Source organism: Pseudophryne corroboree, chromosome 2 (genome assembly GCF_028390025.1).
Source record: "Pseudophryne corroboree isolate aPseCor3 chromosome 2, aPseCor3.hap2, whole genome shotgun sequence".
NCBI classification, from domain to species: domain Eukaryota; kingdom Metazoa; phylum Chordata; class Amphibia; order Anura; family Myobatrachidae; genus Pseudophryne; species Pseudophryne corroboree.
In genome coordinates, this window is record NC_086445.1 from 395889536 (window position 1) to 395906702 (window position 17167).

The 17167-nt window shown below is 44.8% G+C and overlaps 1 protein-coding gene across 2 annotated transcripts in view; it reads right to left on the reverse strand.

Moving 5' to 3' along the window:
* Positions 1–4964: 4964 nt before the first annotated feature.
* Positions 4965–17167, reverse strand: part of MGAT4A (alpha-1,3-mannosyl-glycoprotein 4-beta-N-acetylglucosaminyltransferase A) — a 218703-nt gene continuing 206500 nt past the window's right edge. The window contains exons 14-16 of one of the 2 annotated variants that reach the window (XM_063953344.1): positions 11402–11468; positions 5622–5734; positions 4965–5540 (exon numbers count right to left, since the gene is read on the reverse strand). In XM_063953344.1, the coding sequence (XP_063809414.1) occupies positions 5511–5540; positions 5622–5734; positions 11402–11468 (210 nt within the window). In that variant the 3' untranslated portion in view covers positions 4965–5510. Of the gene's footprint in view, positions 5541–5617; positions 5735–11401; positions 11491–17167 lie in introns of those variants that run through there. The other variant, XM_063953345.1, reaches the window with a different exon arrangement.

Genomic DNA, 17167 nt, shown 5'->3' on the forward strand with positions numbered 1-17167 from the left:
CTTCCCTGCTGGTGCAGGGGAACCTTGATTATCACTTGCTGTGTACACAGCGTTTGAATTGCAGCTAACACAATATCCCTTTCCGATGTGGAAGCTGGTAGGGCCGATTTGAAAAATCGGCGCGGGGGCACCTCCTCGAATTCCAATTTGTAACCCTGGGAAACTATTTCCAACACCCAGGCATTCAGGTCCGAACTGACCCAGGCCTGACTGAAAAGTCGAAGACGTGCCCCCACCGGTGCGGACTCCCTCAGGGGAGCCCCAGCGTCATGCTGTGGGTTTTGGAGCAGCCGGGGAGGACTTTTGTTCCTAGGCACCTGCCGAAGCAGGTGCTCTCTTGCCTCTGCCCTTAACTCTGGCGAGGAAAGAGGATCTCCGACCTCTTTTGGACTTGTGCGACCTAAAGGACTGCATCTGATAGGGTGTTACTTTCTTTTGCTGTTGGGGAATATATGGTAAAAAAAATTGATTTACCTGCTGTAGCTGTGGAAACCAGGTCCGTCAGCCCATCCCCAAACAATACATCACCCTTATAGGGTAGTACTTCCATATGTTTTTTGGAATCCGCATCACCCGTCCATTGGCGAGTCCATAAGGATCTTCTCGCTGAGACAGACATGGCATTGGCCCTAGAAGCTAGCAATCCAATGTCCCTTTGAGCATCCCTCATAAATAAGACTGCGTCTTTAATATGGGCTAGAGTTAGGAATATAGTATCCTTATCCATATTATCAAATTGATCTGTCAGCTCATCTGTCCAAGCTGCAATTGCGCTACACACCCATGCCGACGCAATTGTCGGTCTTAGCACAGCACCCGTAGGAGAATAAATACACTTTATGGTAGTTTCTTGCCTGCGATCTGCAGGGTCCTTAAGGGCTGCTGTGTCAGGAGACGGTAGCGCCACTTTCTTGGACAAGCGCGTCAGGGCCTTGTCCACAGTGGGGGGTGATTCCCAAATCTCCCTGTCCTGCTTAGGGAATGGGTATGCCATATAAATTCTTTTGGGGATCTGCGGTCTCTTATCCGGAGTCTCCCAAGCTTTTCCAAAGAATTAATTTAATTCATGAGATGTGGGAAAGTTAATAATCTGTTTCTTTTCCTTAAACATGTGTACCCTTGTGTCGAGGACAGAGGGTTCATCCACAATATGCAACACATCCCTTATTGCCACAATCATACACTGAATGGTTTTAGTCACCCTAGGGTGCAATTTTACTTCGTCATAGTCGACACTGGAATCCGTGTGGGTAGTAGTGTCTTGTGTTAAGGGACGCTTTTGAGACCCCGACGGGCCCTGTGAGTCGGTCCAATCTGAGGATTGACCCCCTGATGTCCCCCCTAATTCAGCCTTACCAAGCCTTTTATGTAAAGATGCCACACTTGCATTCAACATATGCCACATGTCCATCCAATCTGGAGTCGGCACAACCGACGGGGACACACCACTCATTTGCTCCACCTCCTCCTTGGAGAAGCCTTCCGCCTCAGACATGTCGACACACACGTACAGACACCCCACACACACAGGGATTAACCTATAAGGGGACAAAACCCCAACCAGGCCCTAAGGAGAGACAGAGAGAGAGTATGCCAGCACACACCAGCGCTTAAAAACACTGGAAAAATATGTCCAGATAGCGCTTTTCTATATAGAATATGCCAATTCCCACTCACTGCGTCACTAATGTGCCCCCCTCCTCTTTTTTCCAGCCTGTGAAGTTCAGCAGGGGAGAGACCAGGGAGCCAGCGTTTTCCTCATGCAGCTTCTGTGAAGAAAATGGCGCTGGTTAGTGCTGAGGATCAAGCCCCGCCCACCCGACGGCGGGCTTCGGCCCCAGTGATTTTTCAATAAAAATGGCGGGGGATCATAGATTTACTGCCTCCGCAGCCTAATCAAACTGTATTTGCCCAAATGTGAGGTTTATTGCTGCCCAGGGCGCCACCCCCCTCCCCCTGCGCCCTTCAGTGCTGCTCTGTGTGTGTGTGACTGGGAGCAATGGCGCGCAGCTTACCGCTGCGCGCCTTACCTCATGAAGATCTGATGTCTTCTGCCGCCTAAGAGGTCTTCTGCATTCTCTATCCGGCTTCTATCTTCGGCATCTGTGAGGAGGACGGCGGCGCGGCTCCGGGACGAACCCCAGGTGAGACCTGTGTTCAGACTCTCTCTGGAGCTAATGGTGTCCAGTAGCCTTAGAAGCAGTGCCCAACTTGACAAGCCAGCTCTGCTTCTCTCTCCTCGATCCCACGATGCAGGGAGCCTGTTGCCAACAGGACTCCCTGAAAATAAAAAACCTAACAAAATTCTTCTTCAACAGAAAACTCTGGAGTGCTCTCTGCAGTGCACCCATTCTCCTCTGGGCACAAGATCTAACTGAGGTCTGGAGGAGGGGCATAGAGGGAGGAGCCAGTACACACCCATAGTCAAAGTTCTTTTTAGGTGCCCTATCTCCTGCGGAGCCCGTCTATACCCCATGGTCCTTACGGAGTGTCCCCAGCATCCTCTAGGTCTAGGACGTAAGAGAAAATATCATGTAGGATATATATCTGATATATAAGTATGCCATGTTAGGCACTTTTGTATCGCAGTTCCTGAGTTTAAGATTAGCAAGCGAGTTCTAGTAGAAATGATACAAAATGCTTTTCTTATACAATTTTCTATTACGCTTTAAAACTTTTAGTTGCTCAGTATTTAAGCTGAATGAATCTTAAACTGTTTATCGCTGCTGCATTTTCATTCATTTTAGACAGTGCACTTATACTTTCACAGACCAGGCCACATAAGCAATGCATCTCATGTACTACAGAACAATCACTATGGGGGCTGCAGTGCAGGTGTGTCATAGGCATGGAGTCTGTATAGGGTTATCACCTTATCCCTTTAATTCTGGACACCTATTAATTACACAGGTTCTGTGGCTGGCTGACTTCAAGACTCCATTTCACCTGGTTTTAATCAGCCACAGAACCTGTGTAATTAATGTGTGTCCAGAATTAAAGGGATGAGGTGGTAACCCTAAGGGGGACATTTACTAAGCAGTGATAAGAGCGGAGAAGTGAGCCAGTGGAGACGTTGCCCATGGGAACAAATCAGCACTGAAGTAACATCTATAATTTGCATACTATAAAATGATACAGAGCTGCTGATTGGTTGATAGGGCAACTTCTCCACTGGCTCACTTCTCCGCTCTTAGAGAATATTCTTATTTTTAAAAGTGGAACGAGTCTAGTATTTTGAGAACTGCACTAACCCTTCTTGCTTTCTTATGAACCTATGACAACACTAACTGTAATTAGTATCCCCCTCCTCGTAGGGATCCAATCACAATCCTAGGTCTTCTCCCATCGCTGTAACCAGAGACGGTCAGTCATGTGACAGGAGTGTTGGGTCTGTCCATAGTGGACTACTCAGAATCTGACAACTTCCCTGTAATTCTGACTGAAAGCTGGCCAAGCAGCAGAAATGTGTAATGTTCTCATTCACAAAAATACACATTAACAATAAAATATAATGGCCAAAGACATTTTACTAAATTACCCAAAACATTTTTATATGTAAAATAAAAAAACCTTATAATACATCATGCTGTACAATTTGAAACGTCACACTCTTGTTTTGATGTGTGTGTCTGTTTGGCAGCACTGCTAATACTTAGGCAGAAAACGGACATAAGCAATAACCCATAACACACTGGCCAGATCTTCCTCACAGCATATGTGTTACTATAGGGGAAAACTGTACACTATTATACAAGAGATCAATTTGCAAACCTGGACTAGTGCAACCTCAAGCAGGTAAATAAAGACACTCCTAAAATAGAGCCTTTTACAAAAATAAACAGTAATTTAAGCCTGGTCCTTCTACGTCTATAATTAAAAGTTACAAATGACAGTGTACCATATGTTGTAGTCCTTTACCAGCATTTTATTTAGTGATCGCTTTTATCTGTGCATGACTTCCCAGTACAGTCTACGTACACATAGGGCCTGATTAAGAGATGCATGCAAGCAGCAGTGTATTTTCTGTGGGTCCCCAGGAGGGGCATGCAGGAGACGTCTCAGTAGAAGAGACGCCTCCTGCATGTAATTGCAATCCCACCACTGCGACAGACGTTGCAAGTTGGGATCCAAAGTCGCGATGTTAAACACAAAAGGCCATCTGAGTAAGCTCCAGCTTACTCAGCTGACCAACGGAAGTGGGGGCTGCGAGGTCAGGAAGTCTGCTTTCCTCTCCAGAAAACAGGGGTGATATGCCGCCCCCCCCCCCCCCCCCCCCCATCAAAAGCCTCTCCCTGGCAATCAGGCAAAAGCTTGGGTAAACTGCATGAGGTATCACAGGACCCGTTTTGCATATGCGCAAGATGGAGATGTGCGGTAATCGACAGATTAACGTACAAGTTACTGGTCATGCACTTGTGCAAGAATACACCAATCGGTGCAGAGCATTTACCTAGGAGATTGTGTCAGTCACTCAGGCAAAACGTCTGGAGTGCCATGTCTTGCATTGTTATTTCAGAGTGATGGAAAATAGAGAAGCTCCATATGGCATTTATTAAATGTCACTGTATAGATTAATTACCCTTCAAAATGTCACCTGGATTACTTGATCATACTGTAAAATATATAGACTTGTCACATGAAGTTACTGACACTTCTTAGGTAACAGTGTTCACTCTAGCACCCTGCATCTAATCAGTGAGGAGAGCATATTTTAATTTTGCCCTTCAAAATTAAATATGCCCTCCTCACGGATTAGGTGCAGGGTGCTAGAATAAACACTAGGTAAAATAAAAGAGCAAATAACAGGCATTAAAAAAGGTGGCTATCTACAAGTTACAGCCACCATGTTTTTTCCCTATATGACCAATGCTTATTTCATATATACAGAAATGGAATAACAGAAAGCATATGAAATCTCTAATTAAACCATACAGAACCACAAAAATGTTCTCAGAAATCATACATTTCAGCTGGTTGCAGGTATATATTTATAGATACAATTTATCTTTATATCTTTTCTTGATTATCTACAAAATACACATGTCGATAAAACAAAAATAGATTTCTTTTTAATTACATCCCGCACACTTTGCATCTTAGATGTATTTAGGTGTGATATGTCATTTGTTTATATGTTCTATTTGTGTGTGAGACTAATACAACAGAAATCCCACTTACAGTGTAAGGGACACAATAGTCTCCAACTCAAGCAGTGGATTTGGAGATGTGCATTAGGTCTGCATATGGTATCGCATACGTGTAAGGTGTTTTTATGGAATGTACATGAATAAAATAGACATTGTGCCAGAGATTGGTCTCACAGGTGGTGTGTTTAGGCTTTACAGTAAATGAATACATACAATAGTATAGCTACAGTAGGTTTCACAGAGGTAGGAAAAGAATTGTATAAATGGAGATACATGCACGTGTGTAACAGGCAGTGATGATACAAGGGGTGACAGTCCACCTATGATACTTCTTAAATAGATTCTCTTGTTTTTTTTAAAGTATCAGTCTGTTTGAGTCTTTTTAATGTGAATCTAAAAAAAACAAAGAAAATAGATTATTACACACATGCAGATAGAAGTAAGGAAATCTGGTACAGTTGTCTTGACACGAACCTCGTTAAGAATGATCCAAACCGCTGAATTCTGTAAAACTGAGAGTCGGAATGCTGAAATAGGATTTAGACTGGGGTCTACTGGCCCCTCTGCAACTCCATCTTCAAATGTACCTTCCAGCGAAATGACAACAAATAAAGGGCTTTATTTGATTAGATGTGTACAGAATTACATTCAGACTACAATTTCATTGTATGGTATAAAGTACTGTAAGTGCACCAACATCTCTATATTTTATTCTCTGCCTTAGCTCTCTTTCCCTTCCCTTATAAGGGCTGACAGCTTGTTTATCCTGTACTGATTGGATATTTTTCCATAGCTGCAAAGTACTATAGGGGCTGAAGCAGAGCTACATGATGTATCTGAGAATACACAACTACGCTTCATACTATAAAGATAACTGATCATGCATACTGCATTATAAATAAGTTCATCCAGATATGCTACCCTGTTTAGATGTATTCAGGTAGTTTGTGTGTATAACTAAGGACACAACCTGTCAGTTGGAACCTCAACCTCCCCTCCTTTACAATCACATAGGAATCTAGCAACAGCTGGACCTCTCATCACGAAAACATGTAAGGCAGAGGTTCCCAAACGCAGTCCTCAAGGCACCCCAACGGTCCTGGTTTTAAATGTATCCATGCTTGGCCACAGGTGACTAAATTAGCACCTTAGTCAATTTGATTTAACCATCTGTACTGAGCCATGGATATGCCTAAAACCTGGACTGTTGGGGTGCCTTGAGGACTGCGTTTGGGAACCTCTGCTGTAAGGGTTAGCTGTGGGAGTTTTACACACCGGAAGGGTGAGCACCTTAGTTTACATGATGAACTGGTCATTGTTATATGTTCTAAGTGGGTACATCATGACACTTTGTGGCACCAGATGAGCAGGGGGTATGGAGGGAGGGTACCAATCTAGTAATCGTGCTGTAACCTGTGCCATTATTTTAATATTCCAGCAATTGCACCTGGAATGGACATTTACTCTCTCCTGGGGTTGACACTTTACCTGACGGAAGTTGACAAGGAATAAAAGTGGGAACTAGGAACTCTAAGGGTGCGTGACATTGGAAGGGATGTGGCATTGATGTATCTGTTTCTGTCAGGTTCTAGGAGGACAAAATGACCCTAACTATACCCTGATGCTCCAAGTGGCAAGCAGTGGATATATCCAATGTGGCCACACAAAGTGGCTTCATCATGACACAGCTGATCAGCACTCCCAGTGAGCCCACAGGAAGGCATGACTGGCAGCCACTACTTAATACACTGGTTGAGGGTATTCTGGCAGAGCAGACAGGATCTGCAAGATTGCCTCTGCAAAGACTTCCCATGCCCATATCACCCCAGACATAGACCTCTCACACCCAGCTTGCACTGGTAAGATACAACAGGAGTTACACCATATGGGAACCATGCTTGTACTATGGTGCTGAGGTGACTAAGAACTGTGAGGGGGGATAGTCACTCGAAGACTCAGATTTGTCAAGCCTTGGAAGTGGATAAACTGTATGGTGATAAAGTACCAACCAATCATCTCCTTTCATTTTTCAAACACAGCCTGTAACATGGCAGTTAGCAGCCGATTGTCTGGTACTGTATCACTATGCAATTTATCACTCTCCAAGGCTTGATAAATCTGGGACTAAAGGCTCATACACACTAAGCGATTTCAGGCTAAAAAATAAATGATACCGACATGTCATTATCATTTATTTTTAGGCTTATATCACCCAGTGTGTATGGGGGTAATATTGGTGACCGATGAATGATGCTTGCTCCCGCACGTCGTTCAACGATCACCAACATTGAGATGACATGCAGTTCAACCCGTCAATGTCGGGCTGAGCTGCATGTCCGGGAATGCTGGCGATGACGTCACTGATCATTATTGTTGAACGATAACGTTCAGTGTGTACGCTATACCGTTTACTGCCGGCAATTAAACATCGGCTAGTGTATACACGGCTTAAGTCTATTGAGAATATCTGGTATTCCTTATATCATTGAACATAATTTGGATACAGTTTATATTGTTACCTTTTGTGCTGTGTAATAAAGGAATTGTTGGACCTTGGCTATATTATTTTCAGGGTAAGTCTTAAACCTATGCAACGTACCAGGGTACTATGCCTGCTACAAACATATGCCTTTGTCAAGGCAGACAAAGAGAACATAACCCCAGATATCCTCACAGTATGCATTTTATATTTCTACCTGTTAAGCACTTTTTCAAAGGTATAATATACCATATATTATATAAGCAAGATGGGGATCATGCTGCTAGCCTTAGAACAGTCTACACCAGAGGTTCCCAAACGCGGTCCTCAATGCACCCAACAGTCCAGGTTTTAGGGATACCCTTGCTTGTGCACAGATGGTATAGTGAGATTGACTGAGGTACTAATTATGGGCAATTCCACTGGTAACAATCACCTTTTTACAGTGAAACTCTGTTCATTATACAACTGCCACCACTAATGTAAACAAATCATCATAACCCCAACAGCTCACAATAAACCCCATATAAAATACTTTTACTATACACTGCTCAAAAAAATAAAGGGAACACTAAAATAACACATCCTAGATCTGAATGAATGAAATATTCTTATTAAATACTTTGTTCTTTACATAGTTGAATGTCCTGACAACAAAATCACACAAAAATTATCAATGGAAATCATATTTATTAACCCATGGAGGTCTGGATTTGGAGTCACACTCAAAATTAAAGTGGAAAAACACACTACAGGCTGATCCAACTATGATGTAATGTCCTTAAAACAAGTCAAAATGAGGCTCAGTAGTGTGTGTGGCCTCCACGTGCCTGTATGACCTCCCTACAACCCACACAAGTGGCTCAGGTAGTGCAGCTCATCCAGGATGGCACATCAATGCGAGCTGTGGCAAGACGGTTTCCTGTGTCTGTTAGCGTAGTGTCCAGAGCATGGAGGCGCTACCAGGAGACAGGCCAGTACATCAGGAGACGTGGAGGAGGCCGTAGGAGGGCAACAACCCAGCAGCAGGACCGCTACCTCCGCCTTTGTGCAAGGAGGAACAGGAAGAGCACTGCCAGAGCCCTGCAAAATGACCTCCAGCAAGCCACAAATGTGCATGTGTCTACTTAAACGATCAGAAACAGACTCCATGGGGGTGGTATGAGGGCCCAACGTCCACAAGTGGGGGTTGTGCTTACAGCCCAACACCGTGCAGGACGTTTGGCATTTGCCACAGAACACCAAGATTGGCAAATTCGCCACTGGCGCCCTGTGCTCTTCACATATGAAAGCAGGTTCTCACTGAGCACATGTGACAGACGTGACAGAGTCTGGAGACGCCAAGGAGAATGTTCTGTTGCCTGCAACATCCTCCAGCATGACCGGTTTGGCAGTGGGTCAGTAATGGTGTGGGGTGGCATTTCTTTGGGGGGCCGCACAGCCCTCCATGTGCTCGCCAGAGGTAGCCTGACTGCCATTAGGTACCGAGATGAGATCCTCAGACCCCTTGTGAGACCATATGCTGGTGCGGTTGGCCCTGGGTTCCTCCTAATGCAAGACAATTCTAGACCTCATGTGGCTGGAGTGTGTCAGCAATTCCTGCAAGACGAAGGCACTGATGCTATGAACTGGCCCGCCCGTTCCCCAGACCTGAATCCAATTGAGCACATCTGGCACATCATGCCTCGCTCCATCCACCAACACCACGTTGCACCACAGACTGTCCAGGAGTTGGAGGATGCTTTAGTCCAGGTCTGGGAGGAGATCCCTCAGGAGACCATCCGCCACCTCATCAGGAGCATGCCCAGGCATTGTAGGGAGGTCATACAGGCACGTAGAGGCCACACACACTACTGAGCCTCATTTTGACTTGTTTTAAGGACATTACATCAAAGTTGGATCAGCCTGTAGTGTGTTTTTCCACTTTAATTTTGAGTGTGACTCCAAATCCAGACCTCCATGGGTTAATAAATTTGAGTTCCATTGATAATTTTTGTGTGATTTTGTTGTCAGCACATTCAACTATGTAAAGAACAAAGTATTTAATAAGAATATTTCATTTATTCAGATCTAGGATGTGTTATTTCAGTGTTCCCTTTATTTTTTTGAGCAGTGTAGTTTAAGTGCTATCCTGTGCAAGTTATCCTTCATAAATCAGCCCACTTTCAAAGTCAGTAACATGTCACATGAATGGTGATTCTGTTACTATGTCTGTGCACACAAAATTGATAACTTCAGCTTCAAGAATGAACTCTATATTTTCATCATCATTGCACGATGGGGACTACTACTACCACTACCATTTCCTACTATGTTTTACAAAATATATGTAATGAATCAATACTTGGAATACTGAAATAAAAGTTGACATAAACATTCAAACATAGATTCAGATATATAGAAGTGGGCAGCACAGATGGTGTAATAGTTAGCATTACTGCCTCACAGCACTAAGGTCATGGGTTACATTTCCACCATGGCCCGTACTTGCGTTAGTTTTCTACCACAACCCAAAAATATACTGGTAGGTTAATTGGCTTCTGATAGAAAAATTAATCCAAGTGTGTAAATGTACATGTGTTTAGGGCAAACTAGATGGGCCAAGTGGATCTGCTGTCTAATTCTATGTTTCTAAGTGCAAATCAAAAATATCAACTACAAATGGGCACATTCAAAACAAAATCAAGACTGATCAAGTAGTTTATTCATGAACTGTAGCCTTTACCGAGCCTCCGGAACTCACCAGAAATATGTGGAAATTTACGGACAATAAAACACTTTTGCTCAGGAATATTTCAGATTACTCAGCACATGGTTCACTGCAACCTGTGTAATCATTGACCGAGATCACTACTTCCTGATTAAAAGAGCAACCTACAGATGTGTCCTCATACATTATTGGTGCTGTTGCGCCAATCTGCCCCTCCCGTCACACCAGGTCCCGTGTGACTCTGCAAGCACCGGGGGTGTTTTTCGTGTCTTTAAACTCCAAAAATCCTTTTCCAACCACTTATATATTATAACTCATTACATGTTGCAAAGCTTTTCTTTCTTCTGGAGGAGTCTTTCTATACAAATACATGGTTTCTGAATATGTTGTTTGTATGTGTTTTTCTAGATGTTCCAGGAGATAGTTCACATAGTATATCCAGTAAGGTGACTGGCAGACCTTAGCTAAAGGAACATTAAGTATTTGAGGGTCATTCCATGGTAACAAACGTTACATTTCTAAATGTATTTCATGTGAAATATATTTTTTTGAGCATGTGTTTTGAATATTTTGTGCAATGTAAATGTAGTTTGTGTGGTACATGATAAGCTTTCATTTTGATGCAAAGCTTGTCATGAAAACTGGTAACAAACGTTACATAAAAAAGACCATTTTCATGGAAGGACCCACAAGTAGGATTGGTATGGAAACCTTGGTACTAGCTAACCTGTCTGTCAGAATGCAGACAGCAGTATCCCAACACATCTCAGAAAGTATTTAAACCATAACCCACCCTTTCCACAACCTAACCCTAGCTACTTCCCCCTCCCCCCACTGCAGCCTAATCCTAAACACACACACACATCCCCTTCCGACAGCCTAACTCTAACCCTCCCCCAGTGCCTAACCCAAACCCCAGTACTTATAGTCGGGATACAGCTGTCTGACTGTCGGGATCCTGACTGCATCTTCGATTATACTGTATTCCTTGGTTACAAAAAGCTTACCATAGGAAGTGCCATTTGCAGTACAATAACATACCAATACAAACTGCTGGGTTCTCACCTATTCTGAAGAATCCATCTGACAGATGTTTGTCTTTGGTAACCTTCCTTAAGTCCAAGATGTCTTTCTAAAAGAGAAGCATAAAACAACTACTGCATGATTATATATATAAAAAATTTTTTTATAAAATCAATATGGACAAATCAAGTACTTTCAGTAAAACCAGAGAGATTTGTAGGAAGAAAGAAAAACATACCTGACCCAACATGACCCTCTCCAGGAGGGACAGAATGCTCTGCTTCTGGACTTCCCTCTTAATTTGTGATTGCCAGCACCTGTTTTGAACAGGTTTTAGTGGATAAGAAAGGTGTTTCACACAGGTAATAGCAATCATAAATTAAGAGGGAAGTCCAGAAGCAGAGCATTCTGTCCCTCCTGGAGAGGGTCATGTTGGGAGGTATGGAAAAATGTACACTGGAGTCTGTGAAATGTGTTCCACTGGTGCATTACCCGATATTTGCAATCACACCTTCTGCTAACCAATTTTTAAAACTGCCCTTATATGAAAATGAATGTTCTTTACAAAGGGAACTGCAGTGCTCTGGTATATGCAGAGCCAGTATCCTACAAAACAACCAAACATGTGGGTGGCAGTGTAATGGTACAGTCGCATTTTACTCAAATTTCTAATGAAAATATTATTTTGGACTGTATTACTATATCATTAAGTAATAATCATGTGGTGATCTCTGAAATGGTCTAGTAGTTGTCTAGAAGGCGGTGACAACTGCCAACCAATATCAAGGCATGTCAACCCACAGCGGAGCAGTATATAAAATCAGATATAGACAGTCAGAGATTTTATATTAGCTATTCTCTTTGATATACACAGGCAACTACTTGCTGCAAAGAAACAGGACTCCATAGGTAGTCAGACGGAGCTTGCATAGGTTATCAGAACCACTTGGCTGCACTTAATTCCAGGTTGACGGGATGGAAAAGACAGCAGCATATTCACATCCCACAGTACAGAAGAGAACCCTAGGACTAGGGAGTCCAATCCCAGGATCAGGATCGGCGTGATCCCGGGATTTAGGCCAAAAACGTCCGGGATTGGAAGCTCCAATCCTGGGGATTGCGAGGATTTACCTGCCCCATTGTTTTATTAATGCCGGGCAGCGTTGAGCGTCCATAGGAGGCTCAGACGCTGCCCAGCAAACTCCTCCCCCTGCCCCCGGCAGTGTGTGCTGTGCAGCATGACTTGATGTCAGAGGTCAAGCTGTGCAGTCTGATGCCAGCAGTCTACGCCGCCCGCAGTCTGCGAGCCCTCCCACCCACAATGGTGAGTATTTGTGTGGGGTGGGCGGGTCTTCAATCCAATCCTGGGTATTCCGGGAATTTTGGGGTTGACCTTTTTTCAATCGCGATACCCGGGATTGAAAAAAAGGCCCAGGATTTGCCTCCCTACCTGGGACCCTGTCACTGACTATACAAAGGTCACCTATCTAGTGAATGACAATTACTGAAGTTCAGTGTCAACACCCTGCCCACGATTTATCCTTCTCCCCAAGCCAGGCCTGGCCAACCTGTGGCTCTCCAGCTGTTGTAAAACTACAAGTCCCATCATGCTTTGCAACAGTTTTGCTATTAGAGAATGCTAAAACTGTGGAAGGGCATGCTGGGATGTGTAGTTTCACAACATCTGGAGAGCCACAGGTTGGCCAGGCCTGCCCCAAGCAATAATGAACACAAGAAGAACCTAATTATCTCCATGTGCTCCACCTGTAGCTGTCCTGTGTGCAGGATAGTGTAACTGTGTCATCTCATCTGCGGCATGTGCCTGCATCAGACCTGTGTAGCAAAACAATACAAGCAATTTTCTAAAAACAAAAACCTTACAACCCAATGCTTTGTAAATAAACCACTCAAGCTGGGTACACACTATACGATCTCATGGATAATGTGCCTAATTCAGACACATTGTTCACAATATTATTTAGAGTGTATGCACTATTTCGCTGACTATGCACAATCCTACGCGTCGTCAGCGACATCCTCTGACAGACGACATCACCAGTGAAGGCCATGCTGCCAAATACATGGCCCCTGCACCCGAACTTGAATCGTTCAATGGCCCTCATTCCGAGTTGTTCGCTCGCTAGCTGCTTTTAGCAGCATTGCACTCGCTAGGCCGCCGCCCTCTGGGAGTGTATCTTAGCTTAGCAGAATAGCGAACGAAAGATTAGCAAAACTGCTACTAAATAATTCTTTGCAGTTTCTGAGTAGCTCCAGACCTACTCCTAGAATGCGATCAGCTCAGTCCGTTTAGTTCCTGGTTTGACGTCACAAACACGCCCTGCGTTCAGCCAGCCACTCCCCCGTTTCTACAGACACTACCGCGTCTTTCCCTGACACGCCTGCGTTTTTTAGCACACTCCCGGAAAACGCTCAGTTACCACCCAGAAACTCCCCTTTCCTGTCAATGATTCACCGATCAGCAGTGCGACTGAAAAGCGCCGCACGATCAACAGCAAAACTGCTAAGTTTTTAGTTAAATAACTAAGCGCATGCGCCCTGTGTGCCTTGCGCATGCGCATTTAGCAACAAATCGCAACATAGCGAAAATCGGCAACGAGCGAACAACTCGGAATGACCACCAATGTGTACCCAGCTTTAGGGAGACATTTACTAAGCAGTGACTAGAGTGGAGAAGTTGCCACATCAACCAATCATCAACTCTGTATCATTTTATAGTATGCAAATTATAGATGTTACTGCAGTGCTGATTGGTTGCCATGGGCAACTTCTCCACTGGCTCACTTCTCCGCTTAGTAAATGTCCCCCTTAGTCTTAGAAAGAAGAAAAAAGAAAAAAACCCACAATACAACATAGTGGACAACTGGCCTGAAATCTATTGTAAAAAAAAAAAAAAAGCTACGGAGTACAAGAAATAGCCATCTGTATGTAGTCAATTACAAAACAATAGTAGTTGGCCTAATACTGGTTCCTCAAACCAATGGCGTCACTAATGGGGTGCGGACCACACTCGGGTGTCACCCTCCATGGCAGTGACACCAAGTGCTGCACTCATTTCCACACTCTACCACCCTCAGCTGACAGAACACACTCACCCCCCCTAAACGCTAACCCCCCTCCGCGTCACTAGCACAGAGCCGCTGACTCTGCCCAACAACCAGCGCAGGCTCATTGACTGTTTAACTGGCCGTGCTGACTTTAAATGGGGAGGGTCGCAGCAGCGGCGTAACTACAGCCCCCGCAGCCACTGCGGAGGCGCAGGGCTGCGAGGGCACCACCGCTGTCCCTCCCAAATACAGGCAGCGAGGGACCCACTTTCTAAAAATGACAGGGTCCTGCAGGACGCACTGCGAGTAAGTGTGTGCCTCAGCCAAAACTGAGCGGGTCCTGGAGGACCCGCTCATTCCTCAGTGGCCGTGTCCCCTGTCAATCACCTCCTCCTGAGTCTTGAGACCTCCGTCAAACTTGTTAGCAGTGGCAGGCTGGCTAGGGGACCACACTCACCACACTGTCACCTAGTGTTCCTGACCGTGTCCTACAGTAACAGCCCTGGTAGTCCAGTGGTTGATGTGACCGCTTTCCGTCTGTTGGCATTTGTGGCCACATCATTATACTCAAGCAGTCTCTGCTGCCGCGGGGTATGGCTCACCACAGAAATGTGCACCGCATGGGAGCAGCAGTAACTGCATGCTTAGCCAGAAACAACTCACTGGCAGCCGCAGCAGTCTCACCTAGCACGCTGTGGCAGTGAGCTTCGCTCCTAAGAGTCTCACCCTGCACTCTGGTGGGGAGGGGCTTAAGTGTATAAACCCGATTACCTTCCCATTCAGGATTTACAATGGCCCGGCTTCCAGTTTCTGTAGTCTGCACCTAATTAATTTACACCTTCATAAACGCTGCAGGAGACAAACAGTGCAAGAGATGTACTGAGGCTGCATCTGCAAGGTTAGTAAAAGTAGTTGCTTTTTTTGTACAGTGGGAACGTAGAGAGGGGATCCAATGTTCTTTTACACATCCAGTAAGTAGTCATTAAGTAAATACACCTAAGAACTATGTTTTGTGTAGGGGATCCAATATTAAATTGATAAATATAAAACAAGTGGGCCTTCCGCAAGGTATTTTATATAGATACTGTGTGTGTGTATGAGTTTGTGTATGTATATATATATATATATATGCCTTGGATAATACTATGTGGTGCAAGATGAATCATGGGCACTACGTGCAGTGTAATGTGAATGAGATTGTGCTACTGTGTGGCGTAATTTGAATTGGGGCACTGTTGGTGACCACGCCCCTACCTTGTTAGACCACACCCCTTGCTGCTGCGTATGCCTTCGGCATGCACTTTCCCTTTCTGATGTATGCAGGGAGGGCACAAATTTGTCGTTTGCAGGGGGAACCAAACACCCTGCCACTTGCCCCTGCTCTCAGGGTTTCTGTATGGACTGATACGAGAAGAGGGCCATGGTGGGGTGACACCATGAGTTACAACACTGGGTGACACCAACCCTAGTGACGCCTCTGCCTCAAACACAATAGCATGTCAGGTGGCTAAAGAATAAAGCACAGTATACCTACCCAACCTAGAGACTTGGAGGTCCACCCATCAAGGAGAGCGTGTAGTCCATTTCATGGCATTTACTGTGAGACTGATGTGACTGTAAAAATAAGATTTTACTTACCGATAAATCTATTTCTCATAGTCCGTAGTGGATGCTGGGGACTCCGTCAGGACCATGGGGAATAGCGGCTCCGCAGGAGACAGGGCACAAAAGCAAGCTTTTAGGATCACATGGTGTGTACTGGCTCCTCCCCCTATGACCCTCCTCCAAGCCTCAGTTAGGTACTGTGCCCGGACGAGCGTACACAATAAGGAAGGATCTTGAATCCCGGGTAAGACTCATACCAGCCCCACCAATCACACCGTACAACTTGTGATTTGAACCCAGTTAACAGTATGATAACAATGAAGTAGCCTCTAAAAAAGATGGCTCACAACAATAATAACCCGATTTTTTTGTAACAATAACTATGTACAAGTAATGCAGACAATCCGCACTTGGGATGGGCGCCCAGCATCCACTACGGACTATGAGAAATAGATTTATCGGTAAGTAAAATCTTATTTTCTCTAACGTCCTAGTGGATGCTGGGGACTCCGTTAGGACCATGGGGATTATACCAAAGCTCCCAAACGGGCGGGAGAGTGCGGATGACTCTGCAGCACCGAATGAGAGAACTCCAGGTCCTCCTCAGCCAGGGTATCAAATTTGTAGAATTTAGCAAACGTGTTTGCCCCTGACCAAGTAGCTGCTCGGCAAAGTTGTAAAGCCGAGACCCCTCGGGCAGCCGCCCAAGATGAGCCCACCTTCCTTGTGGAATGGGCATTTACATATTTTGGCTGTGGCAGGCCTGCCCCAGAATGTGCAAGCTGAATTGTACTACAAATCCAACGAGCAATAGTCTGCTTAGAAGCAGGAGCACCCAGCTTTTTGGGTGCCTACAATATAAACAGCAAGTCAGACTTTCTGACTCCAGCCGTCCTGGAATTATATATATATATATATATATATATATATTTTCAGGGCCCTGACAACGTCTAGCAACTTGGAGTCCTCCAAGTCCCTAGTAGCCGCAGGCACCACAATAGGTTGTTTCAGGTGAAACGCTGACACCACCTTAGGAAGAAACTGGGGACGAGTCCGCAGTTCTGCCCTGTCCGAATGGAAAATCAAATATGGGCTTTTGTAAGACAAAGCCGCCAATTTTGACAATCGCCTGGCCGAG